Below are 17,198 nucleotides of genomic sequence, written 5' to 3'. Positions count from 1 at the left end.
TACCAGATGCTATGCTGAAAATTTGGTGCCTCTACCTCAAGAAACAGCCCCCTCCCCCGCAAGCTCCAGATACCCACAGATCAATTTTCCATTTTACCCTATGGGAATAGGTCTCCATAGGGAATAATGGAGTGTCCAGCAGACATCCCCCCCTGCTTTCTGATGACCCTGAAGTGGGGGGAGAGCCTCCAAACCAGGGGATCCTCTGCCGCCACCTGGGGATTGGCAGCCCTACTCTTTTTAGTCCTACCTGTCTTTCAATTAATCCAGAGAATCTCTGCCTTGAGGGATTAAGTTTCAGTTTGTTCACCCTCATCCAGGCCATTACTGACTCCAAGCACCAGTTTACATTAGCTGGCTGTAAAATTTTTAGAAAGGGTTTGAGTCTTTTACATTCAAAGTGGTATATAAAATCTACAAAAAATGTTTTGTGGAATTGCCATTTCAGAGTGACAATCAAAAATAATTAAATGATTTATTTTAAAGAAAAACAGATGTTTTTTCAGTAAGAAGATATACCTTTGTGTAGAAGATACTTCCACATATAAACACATTAGCAGTAATAATATTGAAAATCTAAATCAGTCCTATGATCTGCTATGCTGCAGAAGAGCATAGGTTCTAGCACTAAGGTAAGTAAAAGCATATGGTGACTGCGGTCCAGTTAGTCCTCATTTATTCATTCATTAATGCATTTATTAGATTTTAGACCGCTTTCCCCACCAAGTGGGGCTCAGGGCACTGTACAACAAAATACTAACATAATATAAACATAATTTAAACCCATAACACTGGTGCTATTAAAAGATGGCAATAAAAATGGTTGTATTTGATTATCCAGAGTGCAGGTGAAAGAATTGGAAACAGCCTCTATCCTAGGTAAGGTGAGAGTTTCATTAGGCGGAGAACCAGCAGTGATAGAGGAAAGAAAACCCTTGGTGTAAAGCATATAGGCAGACAAAAAAGAATTGTAGTAGGAGAAACCTACAAATAGAAACTAAGAGCAATTAGTATAGAATTAACTTGTTGTTCAGACAAGAGCTGAACAATGACCTGAAAGCAATTGGAAGCTGATCAGTAGGTTCCGGTAACCAGAGTATTTGAAATAATCTAAGTGTAATTTCCTGTGTACCACTGTGGCACAGCTTCTGTTTTTATTTACTCTGTGTTGTACAACAAAGTAATAATCTTGACAACTAGCAACATCTTCCTGGCCACATCTGATTTGCATGATTTCCAGTTCTGGACATTACTGGGGTGGAGAAACTGCAGTCATGTGAACTGGGAATCCTATCAAAAGTGGGTAACCAGTTCTGAAAAATCTCAGAGTGCTGTAGCAGGAATTGTGACACATTCTCATTGTGTGTAAAACCAGTGGAGAAAAGACCTGCCCTCAGTAAAGAGCCTCCAGTATGAAATAATCCAAAAGCCAACATCTGACAAAAAGGAGCTTTAATCCTCAAAGGTTTATACCCCCAAAATTGTGTTATTCTCATAATGTGCTACTGGACTCAAATCTAGCTGTTCAGGAGCCTACATTGTCTGATAGAGTGGGTTCACAATGCAACCATCTGTTTTTGCATCAGAAACTATGGCTGGGATAGTATCGGGTTGCATCTATTCCAACTGAAAAGGCAGCATCAGGTGGCACACTTGAAACATGGAAACTTGAATTGCAAATATGGTCAAATCAAATGAAATGTTTTTTTAGAGTAACCACTGGAAGCATTGTTCTTCATATGACACCATTGCTACTGAAATGAATATTTATGGAGATATGTTGTCTCACTGTTTCGATCAAAGTGTGAGTTCACACATACTAAATAACATGCTTTGCAACTGGGTTTTTACTGTGTAAGAATAGCGCAATCCACTTGTAAATACACTTTTGACATCACCCAAAGTGTGAACCTCAATTTAGTGTGTTGTGTGCTTGTTTTTATTTTTTGTTTTTGCACAGCTACTGCAGCACCATCATGCAGTTCATGAAATTTCATACATTGCAAAGGATATCACAGACCACCGGGCCTTTGGATATGTATGTGGAAAGGAAGGGAATCATAGATTTGTCGCAATAAAAACAGCCCAGGCAGTAAGTATCAAGATTATTGTAATTTTGTGTAGTTTAACTCAATTTGATAGCGCTGTCTAGAACACTGTGGTTTTGAAAGCTGTAAGCATTGTTTTTTCAGTATATAATACTGTCAGGAGTGCCCACATAAATATTCAGAAATGGCAGTTTAGCATTACCAGTCTTGGAAAGAAAGGGAGGTAATTCAGCCATTTCAGGTTTTTTCCCCCTTGATGTATTCCTTGTAATTAGTAATTATTTTCCTTTCTAATTAAACTGGAAACACTAGCTGAATGCAAATAAGTTTACTCTGGCTCCTAGACTCATTTAGATAGAAAATAATGGAAAATAAATAGCTGTTTTGCATAGTCTACTCTCATTTCATTGTATTAGAAACTACTAATAAATATAAGCAATGCCTTTTATGCTCATAATTATAATTACCATTAATCTGCAAATATAATTAGCTTATATAGAAATGAACCTTTGCCAAGTTAAAATTTGAAACTAGCCAGTATAAACAAGGTATAAATTAATTCAATGTGAAAGGAATTTTTTGCTTTGTTTTGGACCCCCCCCCCCTTTTATTTGCCTAGGGTGGCAGTCCTAAGAACCAGTTTACAAACCAGGCTAAATTGTAATATTTGTTTTGATGGTACTGTAGAAGCATTGAGTTAATACTAAAATTATACGTTGCCATTATAAGTTCAACTTTTAGAATCCACCCCAGCAATCTCTGGGTGTGTTCACATGCACACACACTAAATAATGTGCTTTGCGACTGGATTTTTACCATGTAAGAACAGCAGAATCCACTTGCAAATAATCACTCTGTGAAAGCACCCACTGCCTTGAAAATTTGTCTTAAGTTTCATAGGCATTCAGCAAGTTGCCAAGTGAGACTTCCTGAATACAAAGATAATTTTACTCTCATCATTTCCATGACAAGATTAAATGATGCTTGCTAAATTAGCTCCATCTGACCCTGATCCAAATAACTGAACTGTATCTTAATTTGTTTAAATGCATCGATTTCAGTGGCTCTCTTATAGGGTTGCCAGGTCTGTGTTGGAAAACACCTGCAGACTTCAGGGATGGATCCAGGAGAGGGTGGGGTTTGGGGAGAGGAGCAGCCTCAGCATGGTACAATTTCTCCAGGGTATTTTCTCTCAGGAAGCTGATCTCTGCCAGCTGGAGATCACTTGTAAAAGTGGGACATCTCCAGACCACAACTGGAGACTGGTAACTCTAATTCCCTATCAAATAAGTGGTATCATAATTGTCATCCTGATCTCCTGTTTTGCCAGGAAGAAGTTATTTCTCTTACCTAGGTCTTTTTTTCCATGTTATCAAAATTACTTGGTTTCCCTCCACCATGTAGGCAGAGCCTGTAATTTTGGATTTGCGAGATCTCTTTCAACTCATTTATGAATTGAAACAAAGGGAAGAGATGGAGAAAAAGGCACAGAAAGATAAACAGTGTGAACAAGCAGTATATCAGGTATTCACTAGACCATTCTTAGAACTGTACATTGGTATTGTAAAACAAGAACTGGCAATATTATTATGTTAGGAACAATACATAATGACTAGTACTTGCTCTGAACAGCTCACATATACTCTCCCGTTTTCATGCTTCTTTCTCTCCTTTCCACACACCAGCAAATCTACCTTTTATCTGTCCCCATCTTTGGATATATTTAATATTTATTTACTTCATTTGTACCCCACCTTTCTCAGTGGGGACCCCAAGCAGCTTACATCACTCTCTTTTCTTCCATTTAATCCCCACAGTAACCCTGAGAGGAAGTTTAAGCTGTGATTGGCCTAACATTGCCCAGGTTCCACAGGGAAGTGGGAGTTCGATCTGGGGCTCATATATCCCAGTCAGAAATTCTAACTAGTGTATGGCTGCTGCTAAATAGTAGCAAATAGATAGGTCTGCCAGTGCTTCCCTGGCCCTGATTAATCTTCTTTCAAAAGGCCAGAACAGGTCTGGAAGGAGCCTTATCCCTTCCCCCCTGCCTTTTGCTGACAGAAATCAAGGCTTGAAGGCTGGCAATCCTATTGTGGTTGCCTAGCAACAACACAGAGAGACCTACAGGTGCTGCTTTTATTATTTTGGGGGAGGTTAACCTCCCCAATTTTTTGCTTTATTTGTTTGTTTTGGGGTTTTTTTGCTAACCTGGGGGTTTTATAATATTTGTGGAAAGAGCTGCCTTGTGTCTTCCTGGCTCTTGGCTCCAGATTTTAGTATCCACATATGGGGGCACATTGAGAATTATATATACTGATGTTGGTGGAGGCCTGAGTTGATGCAATAACTCCAGTATTCATATTCAGAATATGTTATTTACCATATAATGTGTACTTTCTTTGCTGTCACTTAATACAAACTTCTGCTGTTCTTTCCCTTTTGTCTCCTATCCTTTGCTTTTTGTTGCAATAGACAATTTTGGAAGAAGATGTAGAAGATCCTGTATACCAGGTAATTTCTGAAGCTGTATAAACAACAGAGTTCAGAAATATTTGGGAATAACGTTTTTCAGTAAAACTGATAACCAATAAAAATATGCAAAACATTGCTTTCCGAGTTATATTTAGTTATTACACAGGAGACTAAAAGCAGCCATTAAAAATCACTTGAAAGTTAGGTTTTAAGTACTGAAACAAGATTTTCCACGAGATTTTTTTTTTAGTTGGACAATCTATTTCCATTTAGAAAGTTGGCTTTTGTAACTAACTTATTGCAGTTTAGCACCTACTTTAAGAAGTTCTAACACTTACTCAAAATTAATCACATTGACTTTGGAGGTCAGTTTGGAAGTCTTAAAAGTCACACAAGAATTGATGAGAAATAGAAAAATGTTTTGATTATGCTACTGTGTCCATTAGGGTTGCCAGGTCCTACCTTCACACTGGAGGGGGGATTTGGGGTTTGTTCCGGGAGGGGGAGGGGATGTCGTGCAGTGACACTTTGCTTTTTGGGCAGAACTCTATGATAAAATGACCCTCAAACTATAGAGTTTTGCCCCAAAAGCAGAGTGTCACAGTGTGAAATTCCCAGTGGTATGACATCACTTCCACTTCCACTTGGCATCATTGCATCAAGGATATAGTATCAAGTGGGTGGAGTTTCCTCCATTGGCTATCTGGCCAGTGGCAGGCAGAAGCCTTGAAAAGCAGGAGATTCCCTGCCCTGGTCTGGGAATGGGAACCCTAATGTCTGATGACTTTAATTTAAAGGAAAGAGATACTAGATTTACTCATTAAAAAGCTATTTTTTATTAATGGGCCTCAAATATGTGTTTGTTTGTTTGTTTGTTTTATTTACCACATTTATACCATATTTTTCTCCTCTGTGGGGACCCAAAGTAGTTTACAACATTCTCTCCTCCATTTTATCCTCACAATTACCCATTGAGGTAGCTTAAAGATCGTGTGACTGGCCCAAGGTCACATAGCATACTTCCATTGCAGAGTGGAGATTCAAATTTGGGTTTCCTAAATTCTAGTTCAATGGAATTCTTTCTAAATTATTTCATCTTTGACATCCAAGGCTGAGGCCAAAACATTACAGTTTAACATTTATTTATTACTTTAGATTTCTATCCTGCCCTTTCTGCAAGCGGACTCAGGGCAGCTAACAGTCAGTTCAAACATCTACAAATACATTTTAAAAACAATAAAATACTACTAAAAACATTTTATGGTGCTGTTCAACTTCAGTATAGGCAGGATCTTCTGACAGTGATCCTATAATGATCGTAGTTCCTCAGCAGTGTAGGGTGGCAGTCCTCTCCCAGTTTAGATGTTGAAGGCCTGTCGAAATAGTTCCATTTTGCAGGCCCTGCAGAATTGAGAGAGATCCCACAGGGCCCTTGTGGTCTCTGGGAGGGCATTCCATATTTCTAGTGCTGCCACTGAAAAGGCCCTCGCCCGTGTAGAACACAATCTGGCCTCCCTTGGTACAGGGATAGATAGTAGGTTTTGTGTCCCTGAATTTAGTGCTCTCTGGAGAACATGCGGAGAAAAGCAGTCCCATAGATAGGCAGGCCCCCAACCATATAGGGCTTTAAAGGTCAATACCAACACCTTGAAACGAACTTGGAACACAATAGGTAGCCAGTGCAGCTCTTTCAGCACTGGTTGAATGTGCTCCCATCAAGGGAGCCCCATTAGCAGCCATGCTGCAGTGTTCTGCACTACCTGTAGTTTCCGAGTCAGGGTCAAAGGTAGCCCCACGTAGAGAGCATTACAGTGATCTATTGTCGAGGTGACCGTAGCGTAGATCACCATTGCTAAGTCGTCATGCTCCAGAATAGGGGTCAGCTGCTGTACCCGCTGAAGGTAGATGGATTTGGTAGTAGCTACTACCTGGGCCACCATTGTCAGAGAGGATTTTAGGAGCACTCCCAGGCTGTTGACCAAAGGTCAACATTGATTATATCTTAATGTGATCAGAATTTCTTAAGTTTAATAAGAACTATTTTTATTTGGAGTATGAGGGCAATACCACTATATTTCCTGGCTGAATTAACATGAGATTATAGAAGAGAAAAAGGAAGGGTAGGGGATCATTTCTAAAAATTTGCGATATCCTTCCCATGTTATATTTTCAAAAACAAGATGAAAAGCAGCCCTTTATTTTTATATATTAATGCCCAAAAAGTAACGCATTTCCCTCGACTGTCTTCCAGCTTCATTCAAAGAGGTTAAAAGTACCATACGCAGCCCAGAGGATTCTTTGTGTTTCTAAAGTAAAATTCCTATTCACTTCTATGCGAGCAAAACTGGACCTTGGGTTGTATATATTTCTGTTTAAAAGCAGCAGAAAACTAGTCCAGTGACAATTAGCAAAGTTCCATTTCTCCTTTATTTCCCTTTCATAAAAGAGTCACATTATATGCCTTTCAGTTGCTCCTATGCTAGTTTGTACTTTGAACCCACTTCTTTACTGCTTGTCTGTGGTTATTTCTTCTGAAGTTCCAAATTGCCTTTTTCTCCTTTCTGTTTCATCTCTGACCTTTCCTCTTTGGCTGCTGATGTAATAGTACATTGTGTTTGAGGCTGGACATGAGCCAATCCGTGAGCCTGAAACAGAAGAAAACATTTATCAGGTATATAATTGCTCCATCTGTGTTTCCATTGCCCCCAACAGTCAGTCCAAGCACATTCCATAGACCAAAGTCCCTTTTAACCATTTTCATTCATCCTGAAGTATGCATACCATTTCCTGTTCTTTCAAGATTTATTTTGAACAGTTATAATTTCAACCCCCCTTAATGTGTCCTTTTTCAGTCTTTTTGCATTTACCAGAATCCATTCTTGATGTTGATTCTAAATATGCATAAAACATTACAGAGTTCTCAGATTAATTTTCAGAGTAATTATAATTTATACATATTTTTACAATGAACATCACAGTCTGCAGTTTTTCACACTTTTCAAATAAACTGTGCATTGCTCCCTGTGTATTACTCTTTTCTGTATGCTGTAAAGACTCTTTCAGTCCATATTCCACAGGAAATTTTTATTTAGATCTGGTACACATATTTCAATGGTTAGCATATTTCTGACTGTTATCAAACTGTCAATAATGACAATAGGTGCTGGACCATTCTAACAAAGTTGTATGGGTAGCTTTCATTCGGCATAATAAGATTATAGCTCTGGAGGACAAAGATACCTGTATAAAATACTAAACACCAGCCACTGTGTAGATGTTTCTGTCTAGCTTGCAGTTGTACTAAGAAATACAATTGTAACAAAACTTTGGATTTTTTGAGTAGTGAAATAAATTCCAAACATCGTATGAAATTTGCCTGTAAAATTAATCCTAATACCATGGTTGAAATCTGTGCATATTTGTTTGGAAATGAATTCTATTGAAATGATGGGCCTTTATTTCAAGTATATATAGCCTTACTAATATGTTACTATCCAATGACAACTTTTTAGAGCTTTCTTGTCTGTTCACAGTTCTGAATTGTGATGTACAGCAAGCAGAGACATGCTTATAGACAGTGCATGGTTACAAATTAAGGAAAAGTTTCCCACTTCATCAAAGCAGAAACAATACTTCTTTGCTACATTGTCAATGAGAAGGGGAGAAACTGAATCCAGTTCAAAGGAAAGAAGCAGGTCTTTTTATTTAGCAGTAACAGCCTTGAAAGCTTCCATAAGCATTTCTGGGTGTGTCTCATTCAAGGTTACCTCCTCTCTTGGAATACAGGACAAATCTATCTTGCCTTGTTTTTAATATCTACTGAGAAGTTTTTCATGGATAATGACATCTAGCTTTGTTTCTCCTTGCTGTATTAAATTCCCCTTTTTCTTAAAAAGAGCTGCTCCCTATTAAAAAAGTAGAAGGGATTTCTTCAATGAGATTCTTGATTTGTGAGGTAAAGTGCTATCAAGTTGTTGCCAAATTCTGGTGACTCCACAGGATTTTCAAGGCAAGAGATGTTCAGAAGTGGTTTGCCATTGCTTGCCTCTGCCTGCATGGAGACCCTGGGTTTCCTTAGTAGTAGTCAGCATTACAGATATTTTGGGCTAGGGGACTTGCATTTATGAAAAGACCTTGCACATGTTAACGGATAGCAAAACACTCAAAATCTGTAAAAGAACTAAAATGACGAACATAGAGGCAAAAAAGAAGAGTTTGGAGCATAATGGGAAAAGTGTAAGAAGTTAGACTGAGTGAATGGAAGTTAAGGAAGACTGAAAAAAAAACCAAAGGCAACTTTGGTGTGAGACTGACTTGTAGATGTTCAAGTTAGTAGTTAGTGAGAAACTCCAAAAACTTTTTTTTTTAGTATTCAGAGCAGCATAGGTAGTTATAAATTAGATACCTAAGTTATATATTAGCTGGGACACAATTTTAGTACATTCAAACTCTTTCCGTTTGGATTGTGATACTTATTCTGTGGCTTGTTGATAGCCACATTTTGCAACTATTCTTAAATAAAAGTATCATATGGCTATTGTATGCCCAGTGGACCATTGTACCAAACACATGCATAGAATAATATAAGATTAACTATTAAACATGTAACTATAGCCTTTCAAATAATCAGAGTACCTCTGAGGTCTCTCTCCAACTCCGCTAGCCTCAACTAGCATTTGAATTGAGAGGAAGGTCTTTCAGTCCAGATTTATGACAAAAAACTGTACACATTCAGCTTCCCTAGAATGCATGAAAACAGTTCAGGTTATTTAAAAAAAATTAAATGCTTCCCTATGTTAAAAGTTCCCTTCAAGTTACTCTAGCATTACAGGAGAGAGGGTGGTTATAAACTCTCTCCACATTGTTGTTGTTTTTTTGTCTACGAGAAGGGTTGTTGTTGTTGTTGTTTTTAATGGGGTAGCATTCAAGAGTGGTATGCTCCATTCCTCCACTTCATTCAGCTGCATCCAACATAATACACAGAACCTCTACACTTACACAACTTTGATATAATTATCATACACAAGTTGTATTATGTTTTCATAATAAAACTGTTAGTTTTGTCTTGGGCCCATATTAATGATAAAACTATTGTAACTTCTAAAGAGCATCTCATATCTTTCTCTTCCCTCTTTATTCCCCAGAATAGGGCTAGATGGCTTTTTTCAGCTGAGCAGGATGCCCAGGCTTCTGACTGCAGGAGCCTGTTCTCGGCCAGCCAGCAGCACTGTAAAGCCTCTCTTCACAAAAAAGCCTGTTTGCCTTTCACTTCCCTCTGTCCCCAGAATGAGGCACAGCATCTGAGGCAAGAGAGTGAGATGGCCAGTGTACCAGGAGGAGAGCAATCTAACTATGAAGAAAGGGAGTAAAACTACCAGCACCTCACTGGGGCCTAGCTTGCTCTGTTCCCGAGTGTCTGCTATGATGTTGGTTTTACCCTCTCTTCCCTATGGCCAGTTCTGGCAGCTGCCCAAGTAAAGGAATAAGAGCACAAAAGAGGCTGTAGAGAATGATGGGACATTGTTGGAGAGGATGGCCCTTACTTCTGTCTCTGGCATGAGGCTTACAGCTCAAGCAGCCTTGCAGTTTAATTGGCTTGCAGTCTTGACTCTGACTGTTTCATGGTGGTAAGCACCTACCAATCACAAATCCCACTGGGCAGGGTCTTAACTATTTTCCTGAAATATGGGGTGGGTGCTACTTTGGGGGATAGTGCTAATAATAATAATAATACCTTTTATTTGTATCCCACCCTCCCCGCAAGCAGGCTCAGGGCAGCTCGCAAGAAGATCCATGTATGGCTCCTGAGGCACTGAATGAGTACCACTGCCTTAAATTAAAAATATATGTTGATGTATTTTTATTTAAGAAAATGAAAATTAAACAAGACTTTTGTAAAAGTGATAGTCCTCTCCATGAAATAAATAGATTTATTTATGGCCAGTAGTTTTGTCTTGTAGTTCCTTAACACATGAAGCCAACTTATACTGAATCAGACCATTGGTTCATCAAGGCCAATATTGCCTGTTCAGACTAGCAGCAGCTGTCTAGGATCTCAGGCTGTGGTCTGTCACATTACCTACTGCCTGGACCTTTAAACTAGAGATGCTGGGGAACTGAACCCGGGACCTCCTGCATGCCAATCAGATACTCTACTACTGAGCCATGGGCCCTCCCAAAACTATAGACTGCCTCTTGATATTTGTGATATGGTGCTGTTTGTTTTGATTTGATGTTGCTTGAAGATAACATCTTGAGAAAGTTTGATTGCTAATAAAATATCAACAGCAGCAGTTTTTGCAGGAAAAGTTATTTCACAGTACTGTAATAGCCACTGTATATATGAGAAAGACATAAACCAAAGGAGCAGAGGGTTTTCAAGGTTAGATTACTAGTACTCATTTAAAATGTTATCCTTGAATATAAGATGGACTGTGGGTTGCTGTGTAAATGATGCAACTGTTTATCTGTTGCATAGAATCATCTGAAATGAATATGTAAACCAGCAGATATTCAAGGTTTAGATAGGAATTTTGATACTTAGCATAATCTACTTGTAAAATGAGAAAACCTTTTTTAAGAGTGCCATTTTTTGTATTTTGAAAACTACTGCTATTCTTATTATTTTGAGCATATGAATGGTATGAGTGCTAGATGGAATATATAACATCTCTTCCAACAGGTGGGCCTGCAGAGGGCACTGGAATGGAGGGTAGGGAGCAAGTTCACATGTACTGCTTTTGATTGTAGAAATGAACATGAAGCATAAGAAGTAATTGCCTGTTTTGCACGTGCCTAGTAGAAATGTAGATCAGGTCACATACTCTTAATTACTGTTTTTGTTTGCTTTTACAGGTTCCTACTAGCCAAAAGAAAGAAGGTGTTTATGATGTGCCAAAAAGTCAACCTGTAAGTGTAAGTATACACCATAAAGAGGAGCTGGGACAAATTTGTTCCACGTACAGATATATGGAACACTTAGAAGATTTACTACAAGAAATTTCAAATACATTGAGATCACTTACTTGTTTCAATTCTCCATGTACTATGAAGGGAAAAAACACACAAACCACTTTTGTAATATGTGATTTATTCATATATATATACCTACCCATTACAAAATGTAATTTTGAATTTTAGTAAGTAAATGCAGGGCTCCAGAGCTGCAAGTATTTGTAGGGTAAAAACTGACCAGTGGGCAACCGTACAAGGTATGGAGACCATGGAAGAAATATTTGATGTTAGTTTCCTGTGTGTCTTTGATAGAGAATTATGCACACCTCTTATAATATCACTATTTCTTACCCAGGCAGAAAGGCAGGGTAAAATTTTGGAAATAAAATAAAAACATAGAAAATATCATATGGTCCTGTTTGTATTTAGCTTTTTTACATCTAAAAATACAGAGATGGGATATGTATAATATTCACTTTCCCATTTGCTTTTATTGCTCTTTTTTCTTACAAATCTCCTGGATGTTTGTCTTCTGTTTTTGCAGTTTTTCAAGTTTTGTTATTTTGTTAATAGTAGGCCTCATTCACAGGAACACGTTGCAACCCCATCCTAAGACCCTAACACCAATGCACTGCCAGCACCATTAGTCAGTATCCAACATTTATTCAACAGAAGAGAGAAAAATAAGCAAAAGACATCTTGCAAAGGTACAAAGAGTACAGCAATTTCACCAGGGTCCATAGCCGCCCCACTGCAACCTACTAATCATGGAACATGGAGCTTATGGCACCCCATGAGAAGCAGAGGTAGAAACAGCCAACTAGTAGAAACTAACATGCACACACTCCCATGACATGAGCTCTCTGCCATCCACATGCAGAACACAAGAGAGGGAGCACCTTTACTTTAAGCAGAACGATGGCATGTGAAGCCCTAGAATCATGTACACCAGGAGCTTCATAGATATGGTTTTAATCATGTTACCATTTGCCAGGTGCAAGGATGAACATATGGCTACTCCATCTATTCCACCATGTGCTTCTGCATGCCTGTCTTGCTCATTTGAATGACTCTAATAGAATGCCAGAGATCCTTCATATGCATAGTTTTGGGTCCAGTTGGTCAAAGAAGCTAATGAATAAAAGGAAAGAGCTTTGGGTCCAGGTGGTCCCTTTTTGTGCAGTACCCTTTCTGTGGGGTTACTATTACTGAAGTTCCTGAAAGTGTGATCTATGTGTGTATGTGAAATGGCACTGGAGAGACATAGCTGTGTGCCCTGTAATCTCTCCTGATTAGGGTTTACATATTGCTTAGAAGGGCTGTGATTGGTCGAAGACTTCGTTGATAACCTAATTTGTTGGAGTTTGAGAGCCAGATGGCAGGCTGGGGGAGGAAGGCTTGTCTTTTCAACTTCCATGTGTTCTATAGGGAAGTTTAGTTATACCATAGTTGCTAGTATAATGTTATACCTGCACTGAGGGATATGACTGGGGCTGGAGAAGTTCAGGATATTGATGAAGCCCCACTTTCCCTGGCCACAGCACACTCCAAACCTGCCTAGGCACCAGTTGTACCAGTGCAGTGCCAGGTTTGGCAGCATATCTCAGTAAATAAATACCCAGCTTGCTGGGGGGAAAGTGTAGATGACTGGGGAAGGCAATGGCAAACTACCCCATAAAAAGTCTGCCATGAAAACGTCATGATGCAACGTCACCCTGGAGATGGAAATGACTGGTGCTTGCACAGGGGACTACCTTCAACATTTCAATAGTGATCATTTTGGGGGCGGGGGGCGGCAGGCAGCATTGGTTAGCCAAGGCATATCCAACTTGGAACAGGTCGTGATCTATTTTTTCCGGACAAAAGTGCTGGTGATCTACCATCATGAAAATTAAGTTTCAAATTAGTTTCAAATTAGATTTTAACCCACCAAAGTTGGGTTCCATCGCCCCCCACCCCCCATTTACAATGCACCTTCTGTCATTTACTGGTAAGCAAAATAAGCAAAAACAAAACAGAGAGACGAAGATCCAGAAAGAACTGCGAACAGTTTTCTTAAATTTTTATCGTTATAACTTTCTTTAACTCTCTTAATAACTTTCTTTAACTTGTATTGAGTAATTTGTGTTAAATGTAGGTCAAGTATTGATCCAGGCTGATCTTGCACAATCTTTAAAACTTTGCTCTTGCTAATTAGTGAGACGTCTGAGCCTGCATTTCATCCGCCAGCTTTTTGAAGTTGGGTGAATATTGCTTGAGGGCCAGTCTCAGGGAATCCTGGAGATGTTCATCTGTCATGTTGGAACGCTGTGCACTCTTTGTCATTTTCAGGTCGGAAAACGCAGATTCACACAAATAAGTTGAACCGAAACAGGAGTGTACAGCTTCACTGCATCTTCTCAAGTTGGGAAATTTGTCTCTTGGCACTAGCTTCCAAAACGATTCTTGCTCAGCACGGGTCTTGAGAAAAATGTCATTTTTAAGGATTACTATTTCGTTTTCAAGAGATGCCTTGTTCAATGAGTAATTTTTACTGATAGCAGCTGCAGTTTCCTTAATGTCCATATCTGCTTTGAATGGGTATGACAAGTACTCCACAACTTTTTCAATTCTTTGGAAGTCACAGAATCTTTTTTCGAATTCCTGGATAACAGAGCAGATTTCTGTCACATACTTCTCATTCTGAAAAACAAAATTTGGATATTGTCCCATATTTGGTTCTGCATATTGTCCCATATTTGGTTCTGCATATTAGGAAAATGATCAAAAGTGTTGTTTGCAAGGTCAGTCATCATTAGCTCAAATTTGCTCTTGTAGGATGAAACTGTACTCATCATCTCACCAATGCATTTGTTTTTACCTTGTAGTTCAATGTTCATATCACAGTTCACCTGTGAAGTCAGCGAAAATGCCAGATCACATAACCACTCCTCATCTTCCAACTCTGCTTTATCATCTCCCCTCTGCTTCAAAAACCTTCTTATTTCATTCAGCAAATCACAAAATCTTTGCAGAAATTTGTGCCTACTTAGCCACCTTACATCTGTGTGCAAAATGATTTCCGCTGCCCCTTCATCAAGATTGAAAAGCCGTCTTTGAGGTGATCTTCCACGAACTGAATTTACAATTTTGAAAGTGATGTCCATGACAGTCTTTGTATTGAGTCTCTTGCTTGCCAAAACTTGCTGGTGAATGATGCAGTGGAAAGAAAGGCAATCTGGAAAGCCGTCATGCTGTCTACAGAGGCCTATGAAACAGTTAACCTCACCTGTCATTGCTCTTGCTCCATCAGTAGTGATGGAAACAAGTTTATGCAATGGAAGATTACACTTTGTCACAAAAGAATGGAAAGAGCTGAATATTTCCTGATCGGTAGTGTTCTCTTTTAAAGAAATCATTTCAAGTAGTTCTTCTTTAACACTGAAGTCTTCAAAAACCATCTGGATAAAACTAGTAACTGGGCTATGTCTCTTTTGTCTGTAGATTCATCCAGTTGGAGTGAGAAAGCAACACAAACTAAAACATCCTCCAACAATTGTTCAGTTGTGTCTCCACACATCTTTTCTATTCGCCACACGACTGTTTTTCTTGACAATTGTACATCTTGAACAGCAGATATGATCTCTTTTTTATTCTTAAATCCTTCAAAAAGATTGTCTGCTGCTTCAAGAAAACAATCTTTTACAAATTCTTCATTGAAAGGTTTGCATTTCTTTGGGATCAGGTTGCTGACCATGAGGGATGCCATGGTTGCATTGACCGAATGTGACCAATTTAGATGTGACCAATGTGCAGCCAATTTAGATTTAAGTTCTTTGAGCTTCTGTTTAAGAATTTCACTTTTGAGTGGAAAATCATTATCAAACTTATAGTGCCTTATAGTGACGCTCCAGATTACCCTTTTTGGACAAGGATACAGCGGCGTTACAAAGTAGACAACAACACTTGTCTTTCACCATGATGAAGTAGTCCATTTCCCATTCATCATGAAAGTGGTAGGTTTTGCTCTTCTTTGGAACACTCATCTTCGTTATCCTGGGGTGGCTGGAGTGCTAAGTTAACATTGGCTGAATCTGGTCCAAAACTGTCACTGTCCCAAAGTATTAAAGATCAACAGGAACTGAAGACCTCTGAGTGATGCCAAAACCACATATGCAGTTCTAAAAGTACAAATAAGAATTCATCACACTGGCACCAATAATCAAATACCACAGGGAGGGACAGTGGCTCAGTGGTAGAGCATCTGCTTGGTAAGCAGAAGGTCCCAGGTTTAATCCCTGGCATCTCCAAAAAAGGGTCCAGGCAAATAGGTGTGAAAAACCTCAGCTTGAGACCCTGGAGAGCTGCTGCCAGTCTGAGTAGACAATACTGACTTTGATGGACCGAGGGTCTGATTCAGTATAAGGCAGCTTCATGTGTTTATATGTCCACCACACCAAACAATCATAAAAAAACCCAAACACCTGTCCAGCAAACCATGAGACAAAGTAGGGCTGGTGATCTACCTCTGACCCCTCCATGATCTACTGGTAGATCGTGATCTGCCTGTTGGACATACCTGGGTTAGGTTGTTTTCCTATTCTGCTAGGGTACATTGTTAATCTCAGAATCATAGCTAGCTAATTTTGTGCCCAAGGAAAGAATACAAAATTGTACCCCCCCCCCCAAACTTTCATAGTAGTTACTTTAGTAAAAAGGTAAATATGTAAATAACAAGAAACAAGAATGACAAAGACAATGTTATTTTAGTCATGAGATCTGCTTACACAATCTACTAATGCATTTAAAAAATACAAAATTAAATTACATCAGATACAACCATTTTTACTGTTTCACTTATGCTTTCAGCAGCATTAACATTAAACAAAATTAATATGTTTTCTTTTTTAAATATATTTACTGCCAAACAACACTATCACGACTTGAATAATCTTTCTGTTTCAGACTTTCTCCAATGTCACAAAGCAACCAATTACTATCTTGGAAAGAATGGAGAGAGTGGGGGAGCAGGCAGCAGGGAACCATGAACAAATTATACCACATATAAGTTTGACATTTGCAGCACTTGGTTGCAGTGGTGGCTGATGTCCAGTGGAGCTTGTAGGGCTTAGGACAGCATACAGTGGGCAGAGCCAGAGCAAATTAACACTGCCTTTGTCTCCATCCTTATCCCTTCCACACTAAGAACATTCAAGCACAATAATCAGTTCCTTAACAAATAATATCTCCATAAACTTAACAGTTTTTTCCCTTGATTCAGTAGGTTTATTTGCTGTTATACTTGGCTTTCTTAAGGGGAAAATGGTGTGATCTCCATCCTTTCCGATCACCTCTAGCCACAGCCATCTCCACAACTACCCAGTTAGGCTTCTCTCTCAATTTTGCACTTTTAAAAAACACATAATAGTGATAAGCTTTATTAATAAAAAGCTAAAGACTGCAATTCCATGCATGCTTAAGAACAAAACCTCCTGGATTCAGTTTACTTCCAAGCATAGAACTGTCTTGACAAGTCAAAAAGAGTCCAAAGTAGGGCAAACTTTCTGGCAATGACATATTTTGGAGCAACTTTGAATAGGAATACACTGTAAGGATCCTATACCTACTTCTGGCAAAATTCTAACCAAAGAACAATGCTTTAAAAAGGTTTGCATACATCCCTAATTGCAGCAGAACAACAAAACCAAGTCCCTCTTCTCACCATATTTCTAGATAAAGTAGGGT

At 38.9% G+C, this 17,198-nt stretch overlaps 1 protein-coding gene across 1 annotated transcript in view; it reads left to right on the top strand.

Annotated features, from left to right (window-relative positions):
* Positions 1 to 17,198, top strand: part of DAB1 (DAB adaptor protein 1) — a 399,996-nt gene that overhangs the window by 340,278 nt on the left and 42,520 nt on the right. The window contains exons 5-9 of the mRNA XM_060231888.1: positions 1,961 to 2,092; positions 3,453 to 3,572; positions 4,521 to 4,559; positions 7,126 to 7,191; positions 11,376 to 11,435. Coding sequence (XP_060087871.1) covers positions 1,961 to 2,092; positions 3,453 to 3,572; positions 4,521 to 4,559; positions 7,126 to 7,191; positions 11,376 to 11,435 — 417 coding nt within the window. The remainder of the gene's footprint in view (positions 1 to 1,960; positions 2,093 to 3,452; positions 3,573 to 4,520; positions 4,560 to 7,125; positions 7,192 to 11,375; positions 11,436 to 17,198) is intronic.

This window comes from Heteronotia binoei, chromosome 2, assembly GCF_032191835.1.
Source record: "Heteronotia binoei isolate CCM8104 ecotype False Entrance Well chromosome 2, APGP_CSIRO_Hbin_v1, whole genome shotgun sequence".
In the NCBI taxonomy this organism is placed as follows: Eukaryota; Metazoa; Chordata; class Lepidosauria; order Squamata; family Gekkonidae; genus Heteronotia; species Heteronotia binoei.
The sequence above is the reverse complement of the archived record's forward strand: the minus strand, read 5'-3'. Positions and strand labels throughout refer to the sequence as shown.